General features: G+C 43.5%; 1 protein-coding gene across 8 annotated transcripts in view; it reads left to right on the top strand.

Annotated features, from left to right (window-relative positions):
* Window positions 1-27,685, top strand: part of ctnna2 (catenin (cadherin-associated protein), alpha 2) — a 1,471,852-nt gene that overhangs the window by 802,922 nt on the left and 641,245 nt on the right. For all 8 annotated transcript variants that reach the window (XM_041198108.1, XM_041198115.1, XM_041198125.1 and 5 more), the window contains one exon: window positions 10,607-10,759. In XM_041198108.1, the coding sequence (XP_041054042.1) occupies window positions 10,607-10,759 (153 nt within the window). The remainder of the gene's footprint in view (window positions 1-10,606; window positions 10,760-27,685) is intronic.

Raw genomic sequence — 27,685 nt, forward strand, 5'->3', positions numbered from 1 at the left:
TACAGCCTTGGTTCAAAAATGGTTAAAAGAACTGAACTCCAGAAGTGAGGTGAGAGTGACTGCCCTTGATATCAAGGCCGCACTTGACCGAATGTGGCATCAAGGAGCCCTAGCAAAACTGGAGTCAATGGGAATCTGGGGAAAACTCTCTGCTTGCTTGAGTCATACCTAGTACAAAGGAAGATGGCTGTAGTTCTTGGAGGTCAATCACCCCAGCTCCAGGACATCACTGTAAGAGTTTCTTAGGGTAGTGTCCTCGGCCCAACCATCTTCAGCTGCTTCATCAATGGCCTTCCTTCCATCATAAGGTCAGAAGTGGGGATTGTCACCGATGATTGCACAATGTTCAATACCATTCGTGACTCCTCAGATGCTGAAACAGTCCATCTCCAAATGCAATAAGACCTGGAAAATATCCAGGCTTGAGCTAAGAAGTGGCAAGTAACATTTGCGTCACACAAGTGCCAGGCAATGGCCATCTCCAATAAGAAAGAATCTAAGCATCACTCCTTGATGTTCAATGGCATTACCATCACTGAATCCCCCACTATCAACATCCTGGGGCTACCATTGACTAGAAACTGAACAGGACTAGCCATATAAATGCTGTGGATACAAGAGCAGGTCAGAGACTATGAATCCTGCAATGAGTAACTCACCCCCTGACTCCCCAAAGCCTATCCACCATCTACAAGGCACAAGTCAGGAGTGTGATGGTATACGCCCCACTTGCCTGGATGAGTGCAGCTTCCACAGCACTCTGGAAGGTTGACATGGTCCAGGACAAAGCAGCCAGCTTCATTGGCACATCCACAAATAATTCACTTCCTCCATCACGGACACACAGTAACAGCAGTGCGTACCATCTACAAGATGCACTGCAGGAATTCACCAAGACTCCTTAGACAGCACCTTCCAAACCCATGACCACTACCATCTAGAAGGACAAGGGCAGCAGATAGAAGGGAACACCACCACCTGGAAGATCCCCTCCAAGTTTTTCACCATTCTGACTTGGAAATATATCACCATTCCTTCACTGTCACTGACTAAAAATCCTGGAACTCTCTTCCTAACAACACTATGGGTTTACCTACACCACATAGACTGCAGCGATCCAAGAAAGCAGCTCACCACCACCTTCTCAAGGGCAACTAGGGATGGGCAATAAATGCTGGCCCAGGCAGCGAAGCCCACATCCCATGAATGAGTAAAAAAAACCTTCCAAACCCATGACCACTCCTATCTAGAAGGACAAAGACTGCAGACACATGGGAACACTACTAACTGGAAGTCCCCTCCGAACCACTTACCATCCTGACTTGGAAATATATCACCATTCCTTCACTGTCACTGACTAAAAATCCTGGAACTCTCTTCCTAACAACACTATGGGTTTACCTACACCACATAGACTGCAGCGATCCAAGAAAGCAGCTCACCACCACCTTCTCAAGGGCAACTAGGGATGGGCAATAAATGCTGGCCCAGGCAGCGAAGCCCACATCCCATGAATGAGTAAAAAAAACCTTCCAAACCCATGACCACTCCTATCTAGAAGGACAAAGACTGCAGACACATGGGAACACTACTAACTGGAAGTCCCCTCCGAACCACTTACCATCCTGACTTGGAAATATATCGCGTCCCTTCACTTTCGCTGGGTCAAAATCCTGGATCTTCCTTCCTAACAGCACTGTGGGGTCACCTACACCACATGAACTGCAGCAGTTCAAGAAGGCAGCTCACCACCACCTTCTCAAGGGCAAAATTCTGGTTTAGCCAGCGATCCCCACACCCCATGAGTGAATTAAAAAGACTTTAGGTTACTTGTGGCAGCCATCTTAAGTCAGTGTCTTTGCTTGCTTTTTAAATGTCCATTTTAAAGCAGCTCAATATATGTTTGATCAGCCAATGAAATTAAAGACTAATATACAAGTGCAAGTCACATCATTGTGACAACGATAAGACCTCATGGTGTTGGGGGCAACATATCACCATGGACCTGAATATTGAAGTGTATGTGACATTTAGGCAGGACAGGAAGATAGGAAAATGTGGAGGGGTGGCTCTTTAAATTAATTGTGATATTAGAACATTAGAGAAGGATAATCCATATTCAGGAAACCAGCATGTAGAAGCGGGTTGGGTTGAGATGAGGAATGCTAAAGGCAAGAAGTCACTTGTGGGAGTGGTGTACAGGCTCCCTAATTGTAATTACACAGTAGAGCAGAGTGTAAAAGAAGAGATAATGGGAGCTCGCCAGAAAGGTACAGCAATAATCATGGGGGATTTTAATCTACATATAGACTGGAAAAATCAGATGGGCAAAAGTATCCTAGGTGGGGAGTTCACAGAATATTTTCAGTATAGTTTCTTAGAGTAGCACATTCCAGAGCCAACCATAGAGCAGGTTATATTAGACCTGGTATTAAGCAACAAGATGGGATTAATTGATAACCTCTTAGTGAAGCAGCAATCATAATATGATTGAATTTTACATTCATTTTGAGGGAGAAACGAGTGCGTCCAAGACCCCTATTTTAAACTTAAATAAGGACAATTATAAGGGCATGAAAGTAGAGCTAGCTAAAGTGAATTGGCAAATGAGGTTTAAGGATATGTCAATAGAGGTTCAGTGGCAGACATTTAAAGGGATATTTCAGAATACACAGAATATATGCATTCCAATGAGCAATAAAAATCTCAGGGGGAGGCCCCACCATCCATGGTTGGCTAAAAAAGTGTAAAAGACAGTGTCAAACTTAAGTAAAAAACATATAATTATGCAAAGATTGGTGGCAGGTCAGAAGATTGGAAAGAATATAAAGAACAGCAAAGAATGACAAAAAGATTAATAAGGAGAGAAAAATTAGAGTATGAGAGAAAGCTAGCTGGTAATATAAAGGTGGACAGTAAGAGTTTCTATTGATATTTAAATAAAAGAGTTAAAAAAGTGTGCATTGATCCTATAGAGATTGCTTCTGCGGAATTGATTAGCGAAAGTAGGGAGATGGCGGATGAATTAAATGGGTATTTTGCCTCAGTCTTCACTACAGAGGACACAGGTAACATTCTTAAAATAGCTGTAAATGAGGAAATGAAAGGGAAGGAGGAACTCGGGAAAATTACAATCACCAGGGAAGTGGTTTTGAGTAAATTGCTGGGGCAGTGGGCTGACAAATCCCCAGTCTAGATGGACTTCACCCTAAGGTCTTCAAAGGAGTGGCAGGTTATATAGTTAGTGCATTGGTTTTAATTTTCAAAAGTTCCCTAGATTCTGGGAAGGTTTCATTAGATTGGAGAATAGTAAACCTAACTCCTTTATTCAAAAAGGGAGGGAGACAGAAACCAGTTGGCATAACATCTGTGATAGGGAAAATGTTAGAAGCTATTATTAAAGATGTTATAGCAGGGCGCTTAGAAAAAATCAAGACAATCAGGCAGAGTCAACATGGTTTTATAAAAGGGAAATCATGTTTAACCAATTTATTGGAGTTCTTTGAAGGAGTCACATGTGCTGTAAATAAAGGGGAACTGTTGGATGCACTGTACTTAGATTTCCAGAAGACATTTGAGAAAGTGCCACATCAAAGATTATTGCAGAAAATAAAAGCTCATGGTGTAGGGGATAACATATTGGCATGGATAGAAGATTGGTTAACTAACAGGAAGCAGAGAGTTGGCATAAATGGGTCTTTTTCTGGTTGGCAGGATATGATGATTGGTGTGCCACAGGGATCAGTGCTGAGGCCTCAACTTTTTACAATTCATATAAATGACTTGGATGAAGGGACGAAGGAATGGTTGCTATATTTGCTGACGACACAAAGATAGGTAGGAAAGTAAGTTGTGAAGAGGATGTAAGGAGGCTACAAAGTGACATAGGTTAAGTGAGTGAGCAAAGATATGCCAAATGGAGTACAATGTGGGCAAATGTGAAATCGTTCATTTTGACAGGAAGAATAAAAAAGAAGCTTATTATCTAAATGGTGAGAGATTGCAGAGCATAGAAATTCAGAGGGATCTGGGTGTCCTAGTGCATGAATCACAAAAGCTTAGTATGCAGGTACAGTAGGTAAAGCTTAAAGAATGTTATCATCTATTGTGAGGGGAATTGATTACAAAAGTAGAGAGGTTATGCTTCAGTTGTACAAGACATTGTTGAGACCACATCTGGAGTATTGGGTACAGTACTGGTCTCCTTATTTAAAGAAAGATATAAATGCACTAGAAACTAGAGAGAAGGTTTACTGGACGGATACCAGGAATGGGCAGGTTGTCTTATGAGGAAAGGCTGGACAGGTTAGGCTTGTATCTACAGGAATTTAGAAGGGTAAGAGGCGACTTAATTGAAACCTTTCAGACCCTGAGGGATCTTGACAGGGTGGATGTGGAAAGGATGTTTCCACTTTGTGGGAGAATCTAGAACTCAGGGTCACTGTTTAAAAATAAGGGGTCGCTCATTTAAGACAGAGATGAGCAGAGGGTTACGGGTCTTTGGAACTCTCTTCCCCAAAAGACGGTGGAAGCAGAATCTTTGAATATTTTTAAGGCAGAGCTAGATAGGTTATTGATTAACAAGGGGGCGATAGGGTATCGGGGGTAAGCAGGAATGTGGATTTGAGGCTACGTTCAAATCAGCCATGATCTTATTGAATGGCAGAGCAGGCTCGAGGGATTGAGTGGCCTGCTCCTGCTCCAATTTGTATCTTTGTATTTTCGTATGGATAGATGATAGGCTCGCTCACAGGAATCAGTGAGTCAGGATAAATGGGTCATTTTCAGATTGACAAATTGTAACTAGTGGAATTCTACAGGAATTAGTGCTGGGACCTCAAATACTTACAATCTATATTAATAAATTGGTTGAAGGGACCGAGTGTATTGTTGCCAAATTTGTTCATGATACAAAGATAAATAGGAAAGCAAGTCATGAAAAGGATACAAAGTGTCTACAAGGGATATAGATAGGTTAAGTGAGTGGGAAAAACATTTGCAGGTGGAGTATAATTTTGGAAAATGTGAGTTGGTGTACTTTGGCACAAAGCATAGAAAAGCAGAATATTATTTAAATGGAGAGAGAGTGTAGTATCCTGAGATACGGAGAGACCTGGGTGCCCTTGTACATGAACAGCACAAAGTTAGCATGCAGGTACAAAGTGACATAGGTTAAGTGAGTGAGCAAAGTTATGCCAAATGGAGTACAATGTGGGCAAATGTGAAATCGTTCATTTTGACAGGAAGAATAAAAAAGAAGCTTATTATCTAAATGGTGAGAGATTGCAGAGCATAGAAATTCAGAGGGATCTGGGTGTCCTAGTGCATGAATCACAAAAGCTTAGTATGCAGGTACAGTAGGTAAAGCTTAAAGAATGTTATCATCTATTGTGAGGGGAATTGATTACAAAAGTAGAAAGGTTATGCTTCAGTTGTACAAGGCATTGTTGAGACCACATCTGGAGTATTGGGTACAGTACTGGTCTCCTTATTTAAAGAAAGATATAAATGCACTAGAAACTAGAGAGAAGGTTTACTGGACAGATACCAGGAATGGGCAGGTTGTCTTATGAGGAAAGACTGGACAGGTTAGGCTTGTATCTACAGGAATTTAGAAGGGTAAGAGGCGACTTAATTGAAACCTTTCAGACCCTGAGGGATCTTGACAGGGTGGATGTGGAAAGGAAGGCAATTAGGAAGGTAAATAGAATATTAGCCTTTATTGTGAAGGGTATAGAGTAGAAAAGTAGGTAAATCTTTCTGTACGGGTTATTGGTGAGACCACACCTGGAGAATTGTATGCAGCTTTAATGAGGTATATGCTTCATCGGAGGCAGTTCAAAGAAGGTTCTCTAGGTTGATGCTTGGAATTAAGGTTTTGTCTTATGAGGAAAGTTTGAGGTTGGGCCTAGTTATGTTCCTTCTGTCAGGTCGCTTTTCTCAGTTGCACGCCTATCTGCTGTTTAGTGAGTTGGTTACAAGATACTGCAGACGCAGAGACCAAGGTAAGATGAAGAACATGCTGTTTATTAACACAAGTCAAAGAGCACTAATACATGCGTGCTTCTCAAACCAGACCCTATTCTAAATTACTAATTAACATTGTAGCCCGCGCTAAACAGCAATTGGGTATACAATCACATGGTCAATCTGCTCACATTCTCTTAAAGGTGTTTGCATCTCAGATTACCACAGGCCTACACTCATTGGAGTTCAGTAGAATGAGCTATGATCTTATTGTAACATATAAGATTCTGAGGAGGCTTGGCAGGGTATATGCTGAGAGGATGTTTCCTCTTGTGGGGGAATCTCGACCTAGGGAGCACAGTTTCAAAATAAGGGGTCTCCCATTTAAGACAGAGATGAAGAGGAATGTTTTTCTCTGAAGGGGTCATTATTCTTTGGAATTCACTGCCCCAGAAAGCAGTCAAGGCTGGGTCAATTAAATATGTTCAAGGCTGAGTTAGACAGATTATTGATTCACAAGAGAGCCAAAGGTTGTGGGAGGCAGGCAGGAAAGTGGAGATAAGGCCACAATTAGTCAGCCATGATCTTATTGAATAGCAGACCAGGCTTAAGAAGCTGAATGGCCTTCTGCTCCTATTTCTTATATTCTTATGGGATGCTGATTAAACATGCTGTTTTGTTTTGGATGGTGTCAACCTGCTTGAGTATTGTTGGAGCTGTATTCATCCAAGCAAGTGGGGTATTTCATCAGACTCCTCACTTGTGCCTAGACAGGCTTTGGCGAGTTAGGAGGTGAGTTAATCGCTGCAGAATTCCCAGCCTCTGACCTGTCCTTGTAGCCACAGTATTTATATAGCTAGTCCACATACATTTCTGGTCCATGGTAACACCCAGGATGTTGATAGTGGGGAATTCAGCGATGGTAATGCTATTGAATGTCAAGGGAAGATAGTTAGAATCTCTCTTATTGCAGTTGGGTACTTGTGCGGCACAAACGTTACTTGATACCTTCAGTGAAATCCCAAACTTTACTGTCGAAAAGGTAGCCCTATTTCCATGAAACAAAAACAGAAAATGCTGGAAAAACTCAGCAGGTCCAGCAGCTTCTGTGGAGAAAGAAATTGAGTCAATGCCTTGATCCGCATGACTCCGTCCACCCTCCAGAGCCTCACTTTCTTTCTTGGAAAGTTTGAAGTTTTGGCAAAATTGACCTACATGCAATAGGCGTTTGCCAGCAAATTCAAAGCACATAAATGACCACACACAGAGCTGGCAATGTGGGGAAATGTTCGGAGAGGGAAATGGTATCAAGGAGAGTGAGGCAGATTGCAAACTCATTTAAACATATGGCGCTATGTTTATTTTTAAGAGCGAGAAACATCGAAACAGGTGATGCCTTTTAAAAGAGTGAGTCTCATTCTGAATGACTGAGAGTTGATGGGTTTTATCACACATGATGAGTCAGCAAATGTCAGGCAGGAAGAATAGTTGTTTAGTGACTAGTTTTCAGGGTTTCTCAAGACTGTGTAAAACGGAAACAGGCACTCTTTATTTTTGTCAACAGTGTTACTGCTCAGGATAAACAACTCTGCCATTGCACCTTGTAGTTTGCAAAAATAATTAATCAATAGCATCAAGAAACTAATTGATAGATTTACTGACACAAAATTTACAATAGCATAAATATATGCTGCATGTGGAGAGGGGTCTTTGGACATGCCATAAACACTTGGTGGACTTCATCAGGTATGTCAGTCTTACATTATGCAGGAAATTAACAATGCTGAGCAGAACTTCTTTTATTCAAGTAAAATTCTTTTGAAATATTCTCAAAAGGAAGCATCATATCAATTTTTTTTTCTGTGAAGAGAGGATAAACATCATGAACCCATTCAGCTCCAATGTTGGACAAAGAGTGGATTCAACCATATACAAAGGATTGTGGAAATCTGGAACTCTCTACCAAACAGCTTTGGTTGTTGGGTCAATTACATTTTTTGGACCTACATTTGATAGGGTTTTATTAAACAAGCACATTAAAGGACATGAATCAAGGGTGGGTGAATAGAATTGAGGTACTTTTCAGCCATGATCTAACTTACTGTTGTAACAGACTTTTTGGGGTTGAGTGGCTGATTCCTACATTTCTGTCAAGGAAACAGTGATGCCATGGCTCATTGGAAAGATACTACATCAAACAGATTTTTTATTCCTTCTTAATTTCAATAAATCTGAAGGCACCATTCCAAAATATAGGGTGTTGTGGTAGTTCATCACATCCTGATGCAGTAGCGTTGCCAGGAAAATATGATGAATGCTATTCTGATACATTTGAACTTTAGGGTGTCCTTGTTTATAAGAAAAGCAATGCCATGCTAAGTGTCTCTTTTTAAGATCACACTCTGGTATTAACTCACTTAATGAGCAGCACAGACATGTTATGCAAAGTACCTTCACTCTAAAACGGGTGCTGTTGCCTCACATTTTCTATCACAAAACTTGCAGTTCTCCAGGAGGATTGTCTCGCTGCCCTGTTATCTCTGCTGTCTTGATTTGAATCCAACACAGACTAATGGAATGAATACCTGCCCTTTCCCAATCTCATGGCTCTTGGGAAATGAGTTTACGCTATCATAACTCAGTTCCCTGGAAAGCAATTAGCACTAAAATCCCAAAATCACTCAATTGAGCTGCAAGCATGGTTGGTGTGCATTCTGCAAATGCTATCCTGAGTATGGTAAGACCTGTTCTCCTAAGTTTCAGGCATTTTATTGGGTGATGAACAGAAGGAGCCATGCAATGCAAAGGGAAATGTTTTCATGCAGTGAGTGGTTCGGACCTGCGATACACTGCCTGAAATTGTGGTGAAGGCAGGTTCAATTGCGTCAAGAGGGAAATGGATTATCATCTGAAAAGGAAGAATATGCGGGGCTACTAGGAGAAGGAAGGTGTATGATACTAGGTAAATTGCGCCTTCAGAGAGGCAGCTCAGACGTGATGAATGCTGAAGGGCCTCCTTCTGTGCTCGAACCATTCTATGATTCTATGATCCTACCTTTTACACATGGCATTGGCACTAAAACAGCTTTTGAGTGCATGCTCTGCATATGGAAAGATGGCAGGTGCAAGGCCTGTGATTTTCCAATCCACCCAGCAGGCAAAGTGTCTCGCGTTGGGAGATGACTGAAAATCTACCCTTAAGCACAAAAAAGTCTTTAGTTTCTCAATGTTAACATAGCTCAGAAACCCCTGGCCGTAAACACTCACAAGGAAAAGAAAAATGGTTGTTAACAGGTCACGATTGCTGAGTGAACAGAAGTGACTTGCAGAGCAGCTGTAATAGAATTATTTTTGTAACAAATACTCTTTGATTCTTTGCCTATGAAGTGATAAATACAGTGGTTGCATTTCACAATCAGAGGCTTGACCTAGTGGTACCTTGTTCTTCAGCCAGTGGAAGAATTATTTGCAAAGCCAGCAGTTTTAGCATTACTAGGGGATTAACTTTTTTGTCTATCTTATTCTAACATGTTGATGTTCAATAAGATAAATAGAAAGCTGTAAATCAATGGTGCAAAGCTCTATTGGACCAATGTTCTGTTATATTGGGCTGGAGTTTATTGGGGGAGGGGTCGCGCTGCTCAACCAAATCCTCTGGAAGGAAAGTCGGCTGTTTGCTAACATGCCAGAAAGAAGTTCACCCTACAGCCATAACACACTGTTGGTGGGCGAAACCAGGTGAGAGTGGGACTTCCGCCCCTCAGTGGGAAGAAATCTGGCCCTCGAGAGCTGCCGGCCAATCTGATGGACTGGCCTCTTTAGTAGTTCCAGCAGTACCAGAGCTTTACCAGGACTGCAAGGATAGGCAAGAACAAGAGTGATGGCTGCTGGAGACAGGTGAGTCACAGGCTTTTAGGGCGGGGAAGAGAGGGATGGGGGTTGGGGGCAGGGTTTTGGAGGGCAGGCAGCGAGGAACAGGGCGGGGGGAAGTGGTGGAGAAATCTTGGGGGGGTGCCCCTGAATGATGTGCCCCCCCCCGCCACTTCCTTCCCATCCTTTTACAACCTGGCCTCAAAAAAAGTACTAAGCCCACTCCCACCCACCTGCCCACACCAAACGTATTATGACGTGGGCAGCATAACATCCCAGTCAATTGGCTTGGTAACAAGCTCAAATGACCTTTAATTATTTATTCAAATATGGCGGGCAGCTGCTGATTTCTGCACCCACCCACCTAACATATCATGAGTAACAGATCTGTACTGGATGAGAGGTTAGTGGGCTGGTCACCCCTTGTATTTACGTGCCCGAATCCTCCACTGAAAAAGCACCTGCAGGGAGCCATAAAATCCAGCCCATTGAAAGGAATTACTTTGGCCTGTACATTCAGTGCCTGGCACCATTGCTGTCATTGAACAAGGGTTAACGTTCTTGAAATTTCCTGAATGACCTACAACAGAGTGCAATGAAATACTTCATATGTCTTTCATGTTTTTCTAGCAATTAAGCTGAAAAATGCTTTACATTCTTAAGGATAAATTATATTCATCAATTGAAAAAAGCCTTTTGCAAATTTAGGTCCTTTTGACCACTTCCACTTTATTGCTGGTTTTTAATTTCAATTTCTTTTCCTCAAAAGCTTCGCAAGGCTGTCATGGATCACATCTCCGACTCGTTTCTGGAGACCAATGTCCCTCTCTTGGTTCTCATTGAGGCAGCAAAGAGCGGCAACGAAAAGGAGGTGAAGGAGTATGCACAAGTCTTCCGTGAGCATGCCAACAAACTGGTAGAAGTGAGTATGTGCTGCAATTCAGATGTTAGTTCTTCAATTCATGAGCTCTCTTAATTGGGTATATAGCAGAAACTCAAGTGGATTTAATGGGTAAAGTCACCATCTGATGTCATTAGTCATGCAGGTCAGAGGGTCCTATGTTTTATTCTCAGCTATGTCATCAGGTACAGGACAACTATGATGTGACCTGTGCACATGTGTAGATGTTGAATACAGAAAGGGCTCATGCATGATATGCTGTGTTGTCATGTAAACTTTATTCTGACTCGCTGTCTAGCTCACACATGAAAATGGTCAGTGGAGGAGGTCGCAGAGAACTAGCAGCTCCATGTGTAAAATGGTACCTCAGTGAGACTCAACACTTCCAGCCTGTCAGTGGTGGGGGAATGGTGGGGAACTGCCAATGATAAAACTATTTACAAAAAGAACAGTAATAACAATTGCTAAATATTGCAGTTAAGTGTGAGTTTGAAATGACATTGCTGTCTGATCTTAACCAAACCTCTTCTCAGATGATCCTTCAGCTAATCAACATGTTGGAGGGTGGCGTTTTCATTCACTTGTTTAGTTTACTGTTATTTTGTTGCAAAATAATCAGTTGTGAATCACCCACATGTTCTAGGACTCCTGAATGTACAGAATATGTAGTTACGACTAATGCTTTCAGCTTTTATATGTTCCTCCTAAAATATTCCTCATATTTGGAGATTTATGTCAGATGCCACTTCCTTTTCAAAGATTGTCACCTTGCAATTTAAATTGTCTCTATTTCTCAATAGTCATTTGCCACTTCTGCGTTGGGTTTCAACTCAAATTTGACAATGGCTTTGTCTCGACACATAGCCCTGCTGGTAGCCAACCATCAATGCATCCAATACTTTGAACACTATCACCTGAAAAGTAGAATGCCGTTTAGGTCTTATTATGGTGCTAGTTGCTTTGAAACCTGGTCATATATCAAATAGTAGATACTGCCGCCCTGTATCTTTCATCAGATAGTTAAAATCCAAGGTACTGTGATAAATGTGTACCGCTTCCAAAATGGTATATGATCTGTAATTTAGGAAAAGATGATAATTTTAACAATGGTAAGTAAAATGTTAGCCTACACTTCATCCCAACTGCTATATATTTCTAATCTAATGATAATGATACTGCACTTCTTTGTTTTACCCCATTTGTTGGGCTGGATTTTACCAGCCCTCCAGAGATAGGCTGGGAAGTGGTGGGGAGAGGGCAGGGGTGCAAAATAACAAGGGAAATCAAGGGTTGAAGTGCCTGTCATCTTCCCACTGCTTTGTCATTTTCCCAGTGGCAAAGAAGATGGAAGACAACCCTCTTGCTCAGAGGCCAATTGAGCCACTTAAGTGGTTAATTAAGGTCCCCTTCCTGCCACCACTGGCATTTTACCAGCACCTACAGGCTGCTGCCAGAATAGCTGTCTTCCCCAGTTTGCTGGGACCTGTCTGCCCTGTCCAGGCTTCTTCAAAGAACTCACCCATCTTCAAGGAAGCCTCAGCATTGAGACATCCTCTCCTTCATCATGCAACCTCAGTAGTGGCCCCCCACTAACATTGGCGCTTCCAAGGCTGCTGAGCTGCTAGCCCTCTGATTAGGCAGGTCCGGCCACCTCGATCGGACAGTGGCCCTGGCAGCGGCCTGTTAATTGGTTGCAGCCAGCAAAATGCTACCCCAGGTCCCCGCTGCCTATCAGTTCCCACTACGATCCCAGTGGTGGAACTTGACCCTGTCCTACAAAATTCAGCCCATTGTCTTCAGTCCCCACCACAAACTCTGTTTCTTAAGCACCATCCATTTCCCTGGCAACTGTCCGAGGCTGAACCAGACTCTTCACAAACTTGGTCTCATTTTTGACCCTGAGTTGAGCTTCAGACCAAGTACCCATGCAATCACTACTCCCATCTCTGTAACCTGAGTCTACCCTGGCTCAACTTATCCGCTGTTGTAATTTTTATCCATTCTTTTACTACCATTAGACTTAACTCATCCAACACATTCCTGGCTGGCATCGCACATGCTACCCTCCATAACCTATCTATGACACTGATGCCCATGTTCTAACTTGCACCAATTCACTCATCACTCCTGTGCTTGCTAACCTACATTGGCTCCTAGTTAAGCATCGCCTCAGTTTTAAAATTCACATCCTTGTTTTTAAATTGCTCCATGGCCTCTACCCCACTCCCCCCATCTCTATAATCCCCCATAGCTTTACAACCCTTTGTAATCACTCCACTCCTCCAATTCTATCCTCTTTAGCATCCTGAATTTTAATCGCCAATTTTAATTGGTCCACCATTGGCAACTGCACCTTCAGCTACCAGGGACCCTAAGTTCTCAAATATCCTTTCTAAACATTTCCGGTTTTCTACCTTTCTTTCCTCCTTTAAATGCATTTTAAAACCTACTTCCTCTGCCTAATATCTTCTTACGTGGCTCAGTGTCAATTTTGACTTATAATGCTCCTGTGAAGCGCCTTGGGACATTTCACTATGTTAAAGTTGTTCTATAAATACAAGTTATTGTTGTTGTGCCTGTGGAGAAGAGTGATATTAGAATCTAGACTACTGAAGTCATATTTTTCTTTTTCAAATCTGGGGCTCTGAAGTAAACCTTATTAAGCCTGAGCTGGTGAAAGGGAGAATTAGCCTTTGCTCTTGATGAAAAGCATGTCCTTGTGTGAGAACAGGATTAGGTTAGCCTGTGATTCCCCTTGACAAAAATATTGGATATATGATAGCTTGCTGGTATCTCCTTATTTCTGCCTTTAGAGACAGGGCACGATTTAGGTCCACCACCCAATACCCCTTATTGGTCCCAGCCCAGATTCCTGAGTTGAGGATCATTAGATATTTATTACAAGGATCCAACATGATTCCTACCAAACTCATGAGATCCCAGCAGCGGTCCACAGAAAGATCCAGTGGCGTTGTAGCAAGATCACTGCTGCATCATTTAAAGAAGCATGTGCCAAATTAAAGGGGAAGAAGGGCCCCAGGCGTCCAGTACATCCTCCACAGTTGATACTAAGATAAGTGCTGAAGGTCAAAATGGAGGAAGGGAGATTTCTCCCTTCATCAATGAACTTAGGGACTAGTGTTTGACAACCTTGGACAATAGCCAGAAGAGCTGTACATCGGTGTATTTAAGTAATACAACAAGGTCTTGCATAGATGCTGTGATGACCCAAGTGCAGACTGTATACAGTCCTATACAGATAAAAAAGATAACAACATGAGGAACACAAAGTTAACATACAATCTTTTAACCAAGGACATGGAAAAACTGGAAAGTTTATACAGAATGGGAAAGATAATCTCTTCCGAAAATTAAAAGTGTATTAAATAGTAATAGTAAAAAACAAACTTTTGTTCACAAGAACATTGGGGCCCTGAGAACTCGCTCAGGTTGAACTTCAAAACCTAATTGTCACATTTGGTTGTTTTTGTTATATGTTTTATAATTTTGCTAATGCAATAGGTTTAATTGTAAAATGTGACAAAGGGAAATAATTACCTGTACAAAATGTAATAAGGTAGTTGTTAAAGTGTTTATGTGGTTAAAATGTGTTGTATTTTTAAAGGATTGTGAAAATCCCTTACTTTTCAGTAAGGCTTTTTTCTTTTAAGGAGAGAAAATTCGATGACCCATGTGCTTTGGGAAAAGCCTGTATTTTATTTTTGTGTGATGCCCCCTTTAAGAGCAAAGTGAAAGAGGGATAATTGATTTCCTGTTTATGACATCAGCTTAGTTCCAAGAAATGCCCATGTGACCTGAGAGTGCCATGGGGATGAAAATCTAAGAAGCAAAGGGTAAATAGAAAGCTAATTGCAGTGGTGTTGAGTTTCAGCCTATCTCTGCAGTAGACAGTTCAGAACAGTACCTGCACTTCAGAATGGATCCTGGTATTAAAGAAGACCATTGAGAATAGAGCAGATACAGTGGGCAGAATTTTATGTCCTGAAGGTGGGCTCATACCCGACCTGATTGGGCATAAAATGGCCCGCAATGATGTCGGGTGACCATGCCTATGTCATCGCGTACTAGTGTGATATTTCGGTCGGCGGGCATGCACAAGAGTCGGCTGCACGCCTGCCGACAATTGAGAGGCATATTAAGGCCATTAAAGTTTCAATTAACATGGATTTTATCTATCTGTCCAATGTTACAGTAGGCAAGTGGGCGAATGGGCCAGGTGGCCTTTGCATTTTTGAGGAAACCCCATCCAAAGGTAGGATGAGGTTTCCGATGTTAATTTAAAAAAAAAATAAAATGTTTGGGTGGAATTTTTATAATCTATATGTTCAGGTGAGTGAGTCCTATGTGGGGACATTTTTTTCAGAAATTCATATTCTTTATTTTTGGACCTAAAATTCTTCAGCTCCCTGAGGCAGCACTCTGCCTTCAGACCGTTTTCACTGCACACTCCCCCTCACCCATCGTTAATTGGCCAGCCAACATGAAATCAGTCGGTGGCCGATCGCTCATTTCTCTGCCCATTTCTCTGCCAGGCCCGCCCATCATGCCCGCCTGATGACCTGAAAATCCTGCCTTGAGTTGCTGTACATGTTAAACAGTTGGAAAGGGCAGAGACCTGAAGACAGGAAGGGAAGGGGATTGAGGATTTGAGGAGGCCCCATTTATTCTGTTTCAGTTTTGCCAGAGCCAACCAGACTGAGAAAGGAGTCTCTGGGGTCTCTGTGCCATAAGGACTGTCATGACTCAAGTGAGAGAGTGGTTGTAGACATGCACTTTGTCGGTGTTAACTGTGTCCATGGACTTCAGATGAAACATGGCAGCTGGAGAACGTGACTCAAGGACCAAAATAATTGAATGGGAAGTGAGGGATCCTACATAATGATGGACAAGTTGAAAAGACTGTGAAACTGTACATGGTGTCACATTTATGCAGGGAGTAATGCGAGTGCTTATAACTATATCATACGAATCTTTGTTGCATCGACTATTTATAGCAAAACTTACCTTTTCATTTGAAACACGCTTTGCCTGTTATTAATGTTTGAATTATGTTGATTTTAGTTTGTTTGTTACAGTAAAAGTTTTAAAACGTGAAATCTTATTCAACAGTTTTCTTTCTGTTGGTATCTTGGGGATTTCTTTCTTTTACAAGTTATCAGTCTCTACAGTGATCATAACACTGCACATTATATTTTTAGAGACTTTCCTGCTGTCAACTCAAGGCTTCATCCACTGATCCCAACGACTGATAGGAACAGGCTCAGTCGGGAGATGTAATTGGCCATTCTTGGGTATAACAAAGGAAAGTGAGCTGGTTGGGTTGGTGGTCGATCTTGTTTTTATCAATGCAAAAAAAAAAATATTAGTATATTAGGTCTTATGTTAGGCCCCTGTACTTATTGTTAGATTGTTATCACCAATTTAACCACATCTTCTTTAAATTAATTGGTACCATATTTGTTGAGAGGTTATTCTATATATATATTACTTTATTGTTTCTTCTAATCTACAGCCTCAGTTATATATCCCAGCATTTTTTCTCTGAATACCTTTTCAAATTTTCATTGTTCCTGTATGCCAAGAAGGAGCCAATGAAGTATTAGATTACTCTGGAGAATGGTCGGAAGATCTGTGCATTGGCACATTTTACTGACGCAACAAGGTCTTTCATGGCAGCACAATGTATTTTTAAAGAAATGATAGAAACCTTTGTACTGGGATGAGAGTGGCCCTTTAATGATTTATGAATCAGACTTCAAATCATAATGACATTTTCACATTGTGTGCTTTCTATCCTCATCCAATTTAGGCTCCTTCTCTAAATGATTTCTGAAATCACCTGTGTAAACATTTTTTTGGCATTGGGGATTTCTGTGAACATTGCTCACTTTTCTAGTTATGCATCGCAGCCACCAACACAAGCATTGACATGTTCCTATGTGAGCCTTAATCCATTGGGATTAACCCGAAAATTGAATGTAATAAGAAGGCTGGATGAAAGACAGGGCTGGAAAGATGAATGGTTTTATTTCTCATTACCCAAGAAGTATGATTAATTTTTTGTTTACCAAAAAAAAATAAAACTTCAATTGGCTTCACCGTTCCAATAATTTATTACGTGGATCCTTCTGCAATAGATATAACCTGTATAAAAAAGACAGTCTTAGCATTGGCCGTAAAAAAAATGTGTTTCCATTCCGTTAGCTATGATGCCCCTTCGACAGAAAACAGGTTTTAGTGGACGCATGAATGAATATAGTGTAAAATAACCCTTTGTGTATGTGGAGAGTGCTGATAATTCAGCACAGTGGAGAAAAAAATGAGTCCAACTAACTTTGAGTAAAATTTGGGAAATGTTCTGAAGCTAATATTTCTGTACTACTTTTGCTTAGCTCTCTCATCATTCTGGATTTATTTCAGAGCTACTGTTTGGATTATTTCTGAAATTCACCCAAAATGCAAATTACTATTTAAATTATTATTTAAATAATAATTTAATTTACTGCATTATAACAGTAATCACTATCCAAATGTACAATTCAAGTGCATAAGCAACCCAGTGTAATGGTAAAATGGTATTGGTCCGCTTGCATTGATAGCTCTCAATATTAAACATTTAACAGTTAAAAATGTCTTTTGTGGGTTGTGGCTGGTGCTGGCAAGACCTCATCTTATGTGCTGGTCCTTCAGCAAGAATGCATTCTACTTAAAAGAACATTTAAAAACAAAAAAAAAGGGTATCGCCAAAAAAGCCTATTTGTGATGAACAATTTTCAGAAATTGGCCAAAATCTGCCACCCGGCATTCTATGGGACATTGAAAGCCTGACATACACACATTAAGTGACTTTTTCAACATATCCATCAAAACACAGCTAACAACGCCTTCAGACTACACAATGGATATGCAAATATGAACTGTACAGCTGTAAATAATACTTACAGATTTGGTGCACCATGTCTAAATGTGCTGCCACATTCCTTGCAAATGCTAATTCCAGAGAACTTTTTGATTAGAGCAAAATCTACCAGATATCATAACCTGGAGCTTCCAAATCAAAAGCACCTTCATATGTTAATGAACTATTCATGAAGTTGTTACAATATGTAAGAAAACACAGATTTGGTGAGGGCTTTTTCAGCTTCGTCACGGTTGTGACTTTTGTTAAGAAATATGTACTTTAGGAGGAAGATCAGTGGAGGTAGTAAGAGCAGTAACAGCCAAAGCAGACAGGAGAAAAGCAGCAGCCCACAGCTGCACAGTATAGAGCTCTCGGAAAAGAAGTTTTATGAAGGAATTGGATGAACTAAAATAGGACAGCTAAACTAAGGCAACAGCAGAAACTGAAGCAGCAACTTTTCAGAATCAGTAATTCAAGGATTAACAGTGTGGGTGAAGCTCAGAAGTTATGGGGATGGTGTTTGTGGCGATTTAACTTAAAAAACAGGAGCAGGGTATTAACATTTGTAAGTTCATTTGTAAATGCTGATTTAATTGTAAGGGGAGCAATGTACTGATGTTGTAAGTTTATCAATGTTACAATAAACTATTAAAAAGACGGGTTGTGAGCCTTGACCATTTTCTCCACTTGAACAGGTTCGGGCCGAACATTAGAGATAGGAGTTTAAGAGGGGAAGCGTGGGTTCACCTACCTACATTTGTATGTTTGGGGATTTCTGACTAATCCTCCAAATGTGTAATGCGTGTTAAAATGTGATTACTGAGTTAAGATGAGAGTTTAAAAGGGTTAAATCCACATGTTGCATGAGCAATAGAGTAATCATGGGTGACTTCAATCTGCATATAAACTGGGTAAACCAATTTAGCACCAATGCTGTGGAAGACGAGTTTCTGGAGTGTGTCAGAGATGTTTTTTTAGAGCAGTATGTTGAGGAGCCGACTAGAGGACAGGCTATTTTAGATCTGGTATTATGTAATGAAAAAGGGCTAATTAATAATCTTGTTGTAAAAGAACCTTTGGGGACGAGTGATATGATAGTTTGAAAGTCAGGTAGTTCACTCTGAAGCAAGGGTGTTAAAGTTGAATAAAGGAAATTGTGAAGGTATGAGGGACAAATTGGCTGAGGCGGATTGGGAAAATACGTTAAAAGGCATGACTGCACGTAGGCAATGGATGTTCTTCAAAGAACTATTACATAGTCTACAGCACCTATACATTGCTTCAAGGTGCAAAAACCCGAAAAATGTCAGTCAACCATGGCTGACAAAGGAAGTTAAGCATTACATAAGATTAAAAGAAAAGGCTTCCAAAATTGCCAGACGTAGTAGTAAAACTGAGGATTGGGAGATTTTTAGAGTGCAGCAAAGGAACACCAAGAAACTGGTAACGAAAGGGAGAATAGAAGATGAATGCAATCTAGCAAAAAAAAAACTGGACTGTAAAAGCTTCTATAGGTATGTAAAAATAAAGGGTTTGGCTAAGACAAATGTAGGTCCATTACAGGCAGAGTCAGGAGAATTCATAATGAGGAATAGAGAAATGGCAGAGAAGCTAAATGTTTACTTTGTGTCTGTTTTCACAAAGGAAGATATAGGAAATCTCCCAGATTTAGGGATCCAAGGGACCAGGGAGAATGACCCAAATTCTCCCTAGGTATGGGGAGAATCCCTAGGAAGGTGGCCCCTAGGTATACCTCAGGAATACCTAGGTATTCCCTAGGTATTGAGGAGCTGAAGGAAATTAGTATGTATGAGAAGGTTGTATTGGAGAAATTAATGGGACTGAAAGTTGATAAGTCACCAGGACCTGAAATTCTGCACCCCAGAGTGTTGAAAGAGGTTGCTATTGAGATAGTGCATGCATTTGTGATCATTTTCCAAAGTTCTATACATTCAGGAATGATTTGTGAAGTTTGGAAAGTAGCAAATGTCACCCCGTATTTAAGAAGGAATGGAGAGAAAAAACAGGGATCTACAAGCCTGTTAGCCTTACATCAGTAGTAGGGAAGATGCTAGAATTGATTATAAAGGATGTGACAAATGGATACTTGGACAATCATGATCTGATTGGGCATAGTCAGATTTGCGAATGGTAATTCATGTTTGATGAACTTGGAGCTTTTTGAGGATGTTACTAACAACATTGATAAAGAAGAGTTGATGGACGTAGTATACTTGGGGCAGAATTTTACATCCTGCAGGCAGGCGTGCGCCCCATCCAATCAGACATCAAATAGCATGTGATGACGTTGGGCGACCATCCCGATGTCATTGCGCACTCGCATAGTATTTCGGCCAGTGGGCATGAACAGGTGCCAGAACCACACCCGCCATTAATTAAGAAGCCACTCAAGGCCACTAAAAAGCCAATTGACGCCGATTTTTCATTGCCCATGCGATTTCATGCCCGTCGCACGAGCAAAACAGGCAGGTGACCAGCCAACATTTTCAAAAACCTCATCCGCTGGTGGGATAAAAGGGGTGAGCAGCATTGCAAGTGTCAGTAGTGGGGAGTTTGGTACATACTTTGCTACTGGTGACATTGGTACTTGGCAGCTTCATCTCTGTTAGGGGCTTCTTTGCTAGCATTTCCAGGCTTCATTTCAGGATTCATTGCTGTCTGCCGGTCCCCAGGAGGAGTTAGACCCTGTGGACCCTTCCAGGTATCACACAGCCTTCCCTTACCCTGGTAATGGGGATTGTGGTCTCCACTGGTGGCACCTCCTCTGAGGATGAAGGGAGGGGCAGGAGGGCGAAGAGGGAAGATGGCCCTGTGCAGCTTCCAGGGGAACGACCAGTGGGAGGAGAGGCACAGGGGCGCAGGGGACGCAGGGCCAGCAGGTAGTCCAAGGCACAAGGAGCCTCAGAAGATGCCACTATTCTGCTGCCAGGGTTTACTGGCGGCGATGCAGCTTCCTCAATATGTCCGAGGTGCAATGTCGAAGGAGGCTCCGTCTCTCAAGGGAGACAGTGACCTCCATTTGTCAGATGATAGAGCCTGATCTCAGCTCTGACTGTGTGGACATCCCATGCCAGTGGCTCTGAAGGTGACAGTGGCCCTCAACTCCTATGCATCCGGCTCTTTCCAGGAGTCAGTGGGGGATTTTTGTGGAGTCTCCCAATCAGCTGTCCACATTGCATCAAGCTGGTGACAGAAGCTCTGTTCAAGCAGTTACTGATCTTGATTCTTTAGTGTACGGATGAGGCCAGCAGGCTGAGTGAGCCAGAGGCTTTGCAGCTATTGCTGGGTTCTCCAGCACCCAGGGTGCAATTGACATGAGGGTATCAAGGCACCAGCGGGTCAACAGGAAGGGATTCCACTCCATGAATTTGTAGATAGTGTGTGACCACAGGATGCAGATTTTGCAAGTCTGTGTAAGGTGCCCTGGCAGCTCCCATGATGCTTATATCCAGAGACTTTCCGAGGTACCAAGACTCTTCAGTGCTCCAGCCCGACTGGATGGATGGCTGCTGGGTGACAAGGGCTATCCGTTGAAGAGGTGGCTCTCCACCACCCAAAAACAGAGGCAGAGAAGTGTTATGACCCATCCCTCCACAAGGGCAGTGATAGAGAAGACCATGGGTCTTCTGAAGATGAGCTTCCAATGCCTGGACCGTTCAGGGGGTGCACTACATTATTCAGATGTCACTGATCATGGTTGCATGCTGTGCTCTCCACAACCAGGCGCTGGAAAGAAGGGACTCACTGGGGAAAGAGGATCTTGACACAGCTATAGAGGCCACAGATGATCAGTCCACTCATGAGTCAGAAGAGGAACACAGTGACGAAAACACTGAGGGTGTGGAGGCAGACGTTGGTAACCTCCAGGGAGGTCTTCATCCAACATTCTTTCAACTCGGCTACCAAAGATCAGCTTCAGCCACACACCAGGACTGCCGCCTTCATCCCGGATTCTGAAATGACCCTTTCATTTGAACCCAAATTCCACTCAGTGCCTGTACAATAAAGTTTAGAGCTATTCACATCCAGCATTACATACCGGCAAACCCTGCCCAAAAAACTAAAAAGCTGAACAATACTCAGGCCACTACGACAAAATAAAATTTATCTCATTTTCACAATCCAACAAAAAATTTACATAACCTTCTTTGGCCTTCATTCCCAGAACAAGAAAGATAAACCAAACATAAATGAACAGAAAATCACTCATGAACTGTCCCTCCCATGCTCATGGTGCTTTAAACTTATGTTTGGGACTGCTACATCTTGGTGCCTGCACCTCTCACCACTCCTTGGCACCGGCATTGGAGGCAGCCTGCTGACTCTGCTGTCTTATTGGCCTTGATGACCTTGGCGGTTGTCCTGTGACCAGTGGAACCTGTGCTGGCCCTGCCTAGGAGGGAGCGGCCAGTGCCATGGTTGGCATCTCCCCAGTTGTTGCAGCCTTATCAGATGCCACAGTCACTGGCAGAGGGGCGGATGAGCTGCTGCTGTCATCCAGAGCGCCCTGAGTGGAGCTCTCAGAGACAACAAGCAGCTCCTGTGCCAATGTGAGGATGTTCTGGACCTCCCTGCTCAGTATTGATGGATGCACACCGAGCTGGGATACTGGGTGCCTCATCCATCTCCCACACTGGCACTGACCACCTGAGGTCAGTGCCTGTGTGAGGGCTTGCGGATCCGAGCGTAACCCCAGGAATCCCTCATTCTGTCTCTGGAACTGCCTCTCCATGAGAGTCGCCACTCTCTTAATGGAGCAGGCAGTGTGCTCGGCCATGAGGGTCAACATGAACTCCTTCACGATGGAGACCATAGCACACAGACCCTCATGGATCTCCTCCAGATCCTCCCACACATCTCACTGGGCATCCAGCATCTGCTGCCTAATGGATGACTCCAGATGTTAATCACCTGCCTTTGACTGAGCATCATCCTGGTCTCCAGCTGTCCTCCAACTGCCGGTGCCCTGGGCACTCTTTGCCTCCACCTACACCTCAAGTGAGTGTGAAGTGCCCTCATCAATGTGCACCGACATTCTAACTGTCGATATAATGTCCACCAAGGTGCTGGTCTCTGCGCTGGTTCTTGCTTCAGAGAGCGGGTGTGACGCAGATGCAAGTGAAGCCCAGTGGTCCTCAAGCGTCAGGGGTGGTCCTTCGAGTTCTGCAGATCGGATGCCTGCTGGCAAACCTAAAAGGGAGAACAAGGACATGTCATTAGTTAAAGTCACTACATTGTCATTGTGCATGCTAGGCACCCTGGTGAGACAGTTGAGATCTGCATCACGGTGCCAGTATCTTTCAATGATCAATGGGGACTCCAAGTTCGAGGCTATTATCAATGAAGGGACTACACTAGAAAGGTTGCATAATCTGAAACTCTCAGCTCTGTGATCTGTGCTCTTACCTTTGACTGGCAGCCCCGCCTCTCCACACCCTGTTGCATGGGGAGTGTGCCGGCTCTCAAGCTCAAGGGCGTCCTGGTGGAACCTGCTGAGCAGCAGCAGGTTGGGCGGGCCTCCGCCTTAATGTGCCCTCTCTGATTAGTTATGGCTCGTCTTCTCCTGAAAGGACAGAGGAGCATTGATTAGTCCACTCTCTACCCGCAGCGCCATTGCAGCCTGGCCAACCCCAGCTGAGAAGTACCTTGCAGGGCATGTCAGAGTCATGGTTTCGAGCCACAAGGCACTCAGTTCAAGCAGCCAGGGCTTCCCCCTTGGCCAGCTGCGGCATCATTGACAGTTGGCACTCAGACTCTAGCACCCCAGAGGTCCACGGGGGGTGGGGGGGGGGGAACGCCCACACCTTAACACTTCTGCACACTGACTCATGCCAACATGGTACTCACCCTTCCTGAATGCAGCAGGTTATTGAACCTCTTCTGGCACTGTACCCATGTGCGCTGCACCATGTCATGGCTGCTCACTAGCATTGCTGCCTCCTCCCATGCCCTCTTGGTGAGGTGCGGTGGCCTCCTCCTCCCATCTCTGGGGACAAGGCTGTCCCTCTTGGCAGCCACTTCCTATTGCAGGACGGCAAGGCACTTATCCGAAAGGCCGGGGGCCGAGTGCCCACCCGTGCTGCCCTCCCGCCTTCCTGCCAGGAGTCTCCCACCGCACTTGACTCCCATCACTTTGCTAATGCACAACACACTTTCCTCTGTGGCAGCCTTTCTGGGGCAGCCTGGGCGTTTTTAAACTGGCTGCTGACGGGCATCTGCCCCCACTCAGCCCTTCCTGTCCAGTGGGTTAATTGGCCCACCAGTGTGAAATCGCTGTCGGGGAATGATTGTGCGTGGTGGACCTTTTCCCGGCCACTTCTGGGCCCACCCACCGTGCCTGCCCGACGACCTCAAAATCTTGCCCTTGGGTTTTCAGAAGGCTTTCGATAAAGTCCCTCACAGGAGGTTGATTAGCCAAATAAAAGCACATGGGATAGGAGGTAATATACTGGCATGGATTAAGGATTGGCTAACAGGCAGAAAACAGAGATTAGGAATAAACGGGTCACTCTTGCGTTGGCAGGCTGTGACTAGTGGGATACCGCAAGGATCAGTACTTGGGCCCCAGCTGCTCACAATATATATCAATGATCTTGATGTGGTACCAAATGTAATATTTCCAAGTTTGCAGATGATACAAAGCTAGGCGGGAATGTGTGTTGTGAGGAAGATGTAAAGCGGCTACAGAAGAATTTGGACAGACTTAGTGAGTGGGCAAGAACATGGCAGATGGAATATAATGTGGAAAACTGTGAAATTATCCACTTTGGCAGAAGGAACAGATGTGCAGAGTATTTCCTAAATGGAAAGTGTAGATGTACAAAGGGACCTGGTCACTGAAAGCTAACAAGCAGGTGCAGCAGGCAATTAGGAAGGCTATTGGAATGTTAGACTTTATCACAATAGGTTTTGAGTACGGGAGTAGTGAAGTCTTGCTTCAATTGTATAGAAGCTTGGTTAGACCGCACCTGAAGTACAGTGTGTAGTTTTGGTCCCCTTATCTCAGAAAGGATATTATTTCCATCGAGGGAGTGCAACAAAGGTTCACCATACTTGTTCCGGGGATGGCGAGACTATCTTATGAAGACAGGTTAGGGAAACTGAGCCTGTATTCTCTAGAGTTTCGAAGAATGAAAGGTGACCTCATTGAAACCTACAAAATACTCAAAGGAATAGACAGGGTAGATGCTGGTAAGATGTTTTTGCAGGTTGGGGAGGCTAGAACCAGGGGGCGCAATTTCAAAATAAGGGGGAAGCCACTTAGGACCAAGATGAGGAGAAATTTCTTTACTCAGAGGGTTGTGAATCTTTGGAATTCTTTACACCAGAGGGCCGTGGAAGCTCGGTCATTGAGTATAAGGTAGAGATTTATGGATTTCGGATTAGCAATAATGTCAAGGGTTATGGGGATAGTTTGGGTAAAAGGCACTGAAGTGTTCAACAAGCCATGATCGTATTGAATGGCGGAGCATGCTCGACAGGCTGAATTGCCTTCTCCTGTTCCTGTGTTCCTCTGTTCCTATGTAAGCTGAGCTGGAAGATGTATGTTTGGAACCAGTATCCTTCAGGCAACGAAAGTTAGCTTGGCCATTTCACTGATTATTCACACCAAGTCTGGTTAAGATGACTTGATTCATTTGAGTTCAGTGGGGATAGTTGCCATGGTAGCCTGGTGAGATTCTGCTTCCTACATAGAAACAGGAGTAAACCAATCAGCCCGTCTTCCTATTCCAACATTTAATTAGATCATGGCTGATCTGTACATCAAATCCATCTGCCTGCCTTTGATCCATTTCCCTTGATACTTGTACCTAATTAAAATCTGTTGATCATAGTACTGGAAATTTCAATTGAGCCAAATTTCACAGCTTTTTGGGAGACAGTGTTTCAAAGTGGGCATGGTAATGTAGTTGTTATGTTATTAAACCAGGAATCCAGACACGCAGGCTAATAATCTAAAGGCAATGGCCATAAAAAGGGACTCTGTGATGCCTCTAGTTTCGGCACTTGGGGTGCGATTTTAGCATATAGTATAGGGGTCTGGCACATTAACATGGGACTGGGTAAAGCACCAACCACACAGTGATGTAAGAGAATACATGACCCACACCTGGGGGTCAGCCTAGTGTTGGACAGAGCTGTGTGCACAAGCAAGCGTGAAGATAGCTCCTAGCTTGAACCCTTGAACATTGTTCTTGTAGTTAATAAATACATATAGTTAACCTATATAAGACTATGAAGACTGATGAGAAGGGAAGGGAAAATCCCACCAATGGGAGGAGCCGCAAAATTCTACCCTTAGATTTGACCCATCCTTTCATGATCTGTATATCATTTCTCATATTAATACTTTTCTCTCTTGCCTTGTCTCTATTCTTTGATTTACCACACCTTTCCAAATTTGATGCTTTGCTCCCGCTATTTAGTTTAAAACCCTCTCTACTTCCCAAGTTATGCGCATATGTCAGTACACTGGTCCCAGTATAGTTCAGGTGTGGACCATCCCATGCTTGTGGACTCTCGCGGGGGCTGGTGGGGCGGGTTTCCTCGTTCAAAGGCATTCAATGCCCTGTCGGGAGGGGGGGCCACTGAGAGCCAGTCCCCTGCCCTTGAAGTCGACTCCCACTCCTGCAATCCCCAACCCTGCGCCCCCCCGCCCCCCCACCATCACTCCCCTAAGGCATGGGATTCAGCGACAATATTGGGCCTCAGATGGATATTATACCAGCAGCAGCCAACCCCTTCCTGGTGACACTGCAGCGGCTTTCAGAAGGTGAGACTTCCATCTAGGGGTCCTTAATCCCAGGGAAGGCCCACCACTCTCCAGTTAAGTGCCTAAGTGGCACTTAATTTGTCTCGGCTAAAGGAGATGACTTGGGGATCTTGCTGGCTCTCCAGCCGGCGAGCAAGACCTGTGTCACCTGGTTTAAATACCTCCCTACACTTCAAAAGTGCTTCATTGGCTTTGCGATCTCTGATGGTTGTGGAAGGTGTTATAAAGCAAGCCTTCTTCTTCAAGTTTTTTTTTTAATTTCTCATTTCTTTCTACTGGTTCTGTTTAAGTTTGTGGAATTGTTAAATGTATTGTGGAGTTGGTTACAGTTGGTGAAGTTGGCAGGGAATGGTGCTGCCTGCGGGGAATGTGTTGGCTGTGACTGTAAGGGCTCTGGGTACACCACCTGCTGCCAGTCACCTGGTGCTATAGTTGGAGTCCAACTTGGGCTGCAGCATGAGAGAGATGGAGCAGAGGTAGCAACTAAGAGGACAAGCAGCTCACAGATCGAGGAGGTGGAGATGGAGAAGGGCTTTCAGTAGGAGGCCTTATCTGCCTAGGATCTTCCAGGAGCACTTCTCTCACCTGCATCTAAGCCAGGAGCAGTGAGTACATTGTCTGTGGTTTACAAGGCAGGTGCTTACAGAACCTGCCACCTCATTGAACCAAACCTATAGCCTCAGAGCAGGGTAAGTTCGGCATTGCCAGTGGCTGTGAAGGTGACCAATCCGTGAATTTCTTTGCATCCGATCCTTCCAGGCTGAAGCAGGCAGCATCTCCCTGTTCACCATCGGCTGCTGCATCAGAGAGATGACAGAGGCACATTAGGCCAGGACAGAGTGTTCATTTGTTCTCCCTGAACAGACAAAAGCAGGAGCAGCATGCATGTGACTTTGCTTGTATATAGTGGGCTTCCCTATGGTACAGGGTGCCATCCATTGCACGTATGTGTTTCTGTGGTGCCATATCTCAATTGCAAAAGTTACCATCTGCTGAATGTTCAATTGGTGTGCAACGCTCTGGGGACTTAGGTTCGAATCCCACCACGGCAGATGGTGAAGTTTGAATTCAATAAAAATCTGGAATTAAAAGTCTAATGAAGACCACAAAACCATTGTCGATTGTTGTAAAAACCCATCTGGTTCACTAATGCCCTTACTGGTCTGGCCTACATGTGACTCCAGGCCCACAGCAATGTGGTTTACTCTTAAATTCCTTCTGAACAAGGGCA

This window comes from Carcharodon carcharias, chromosome 1, assembly GCF_017639515.1.
Source record: "Carcharodon carcharias isolate sCarCar2 chromosome 1, sCarCar2.pri, whole genome shotgun sequence".
In the NCBI taxonomy this organism is placed as follows: Eukaryota; Metazoa; Chordata; class Chondrichthyes; order Lamniformes; family Lamnidae; genus Carcharodon; species Carcharodon carcharias.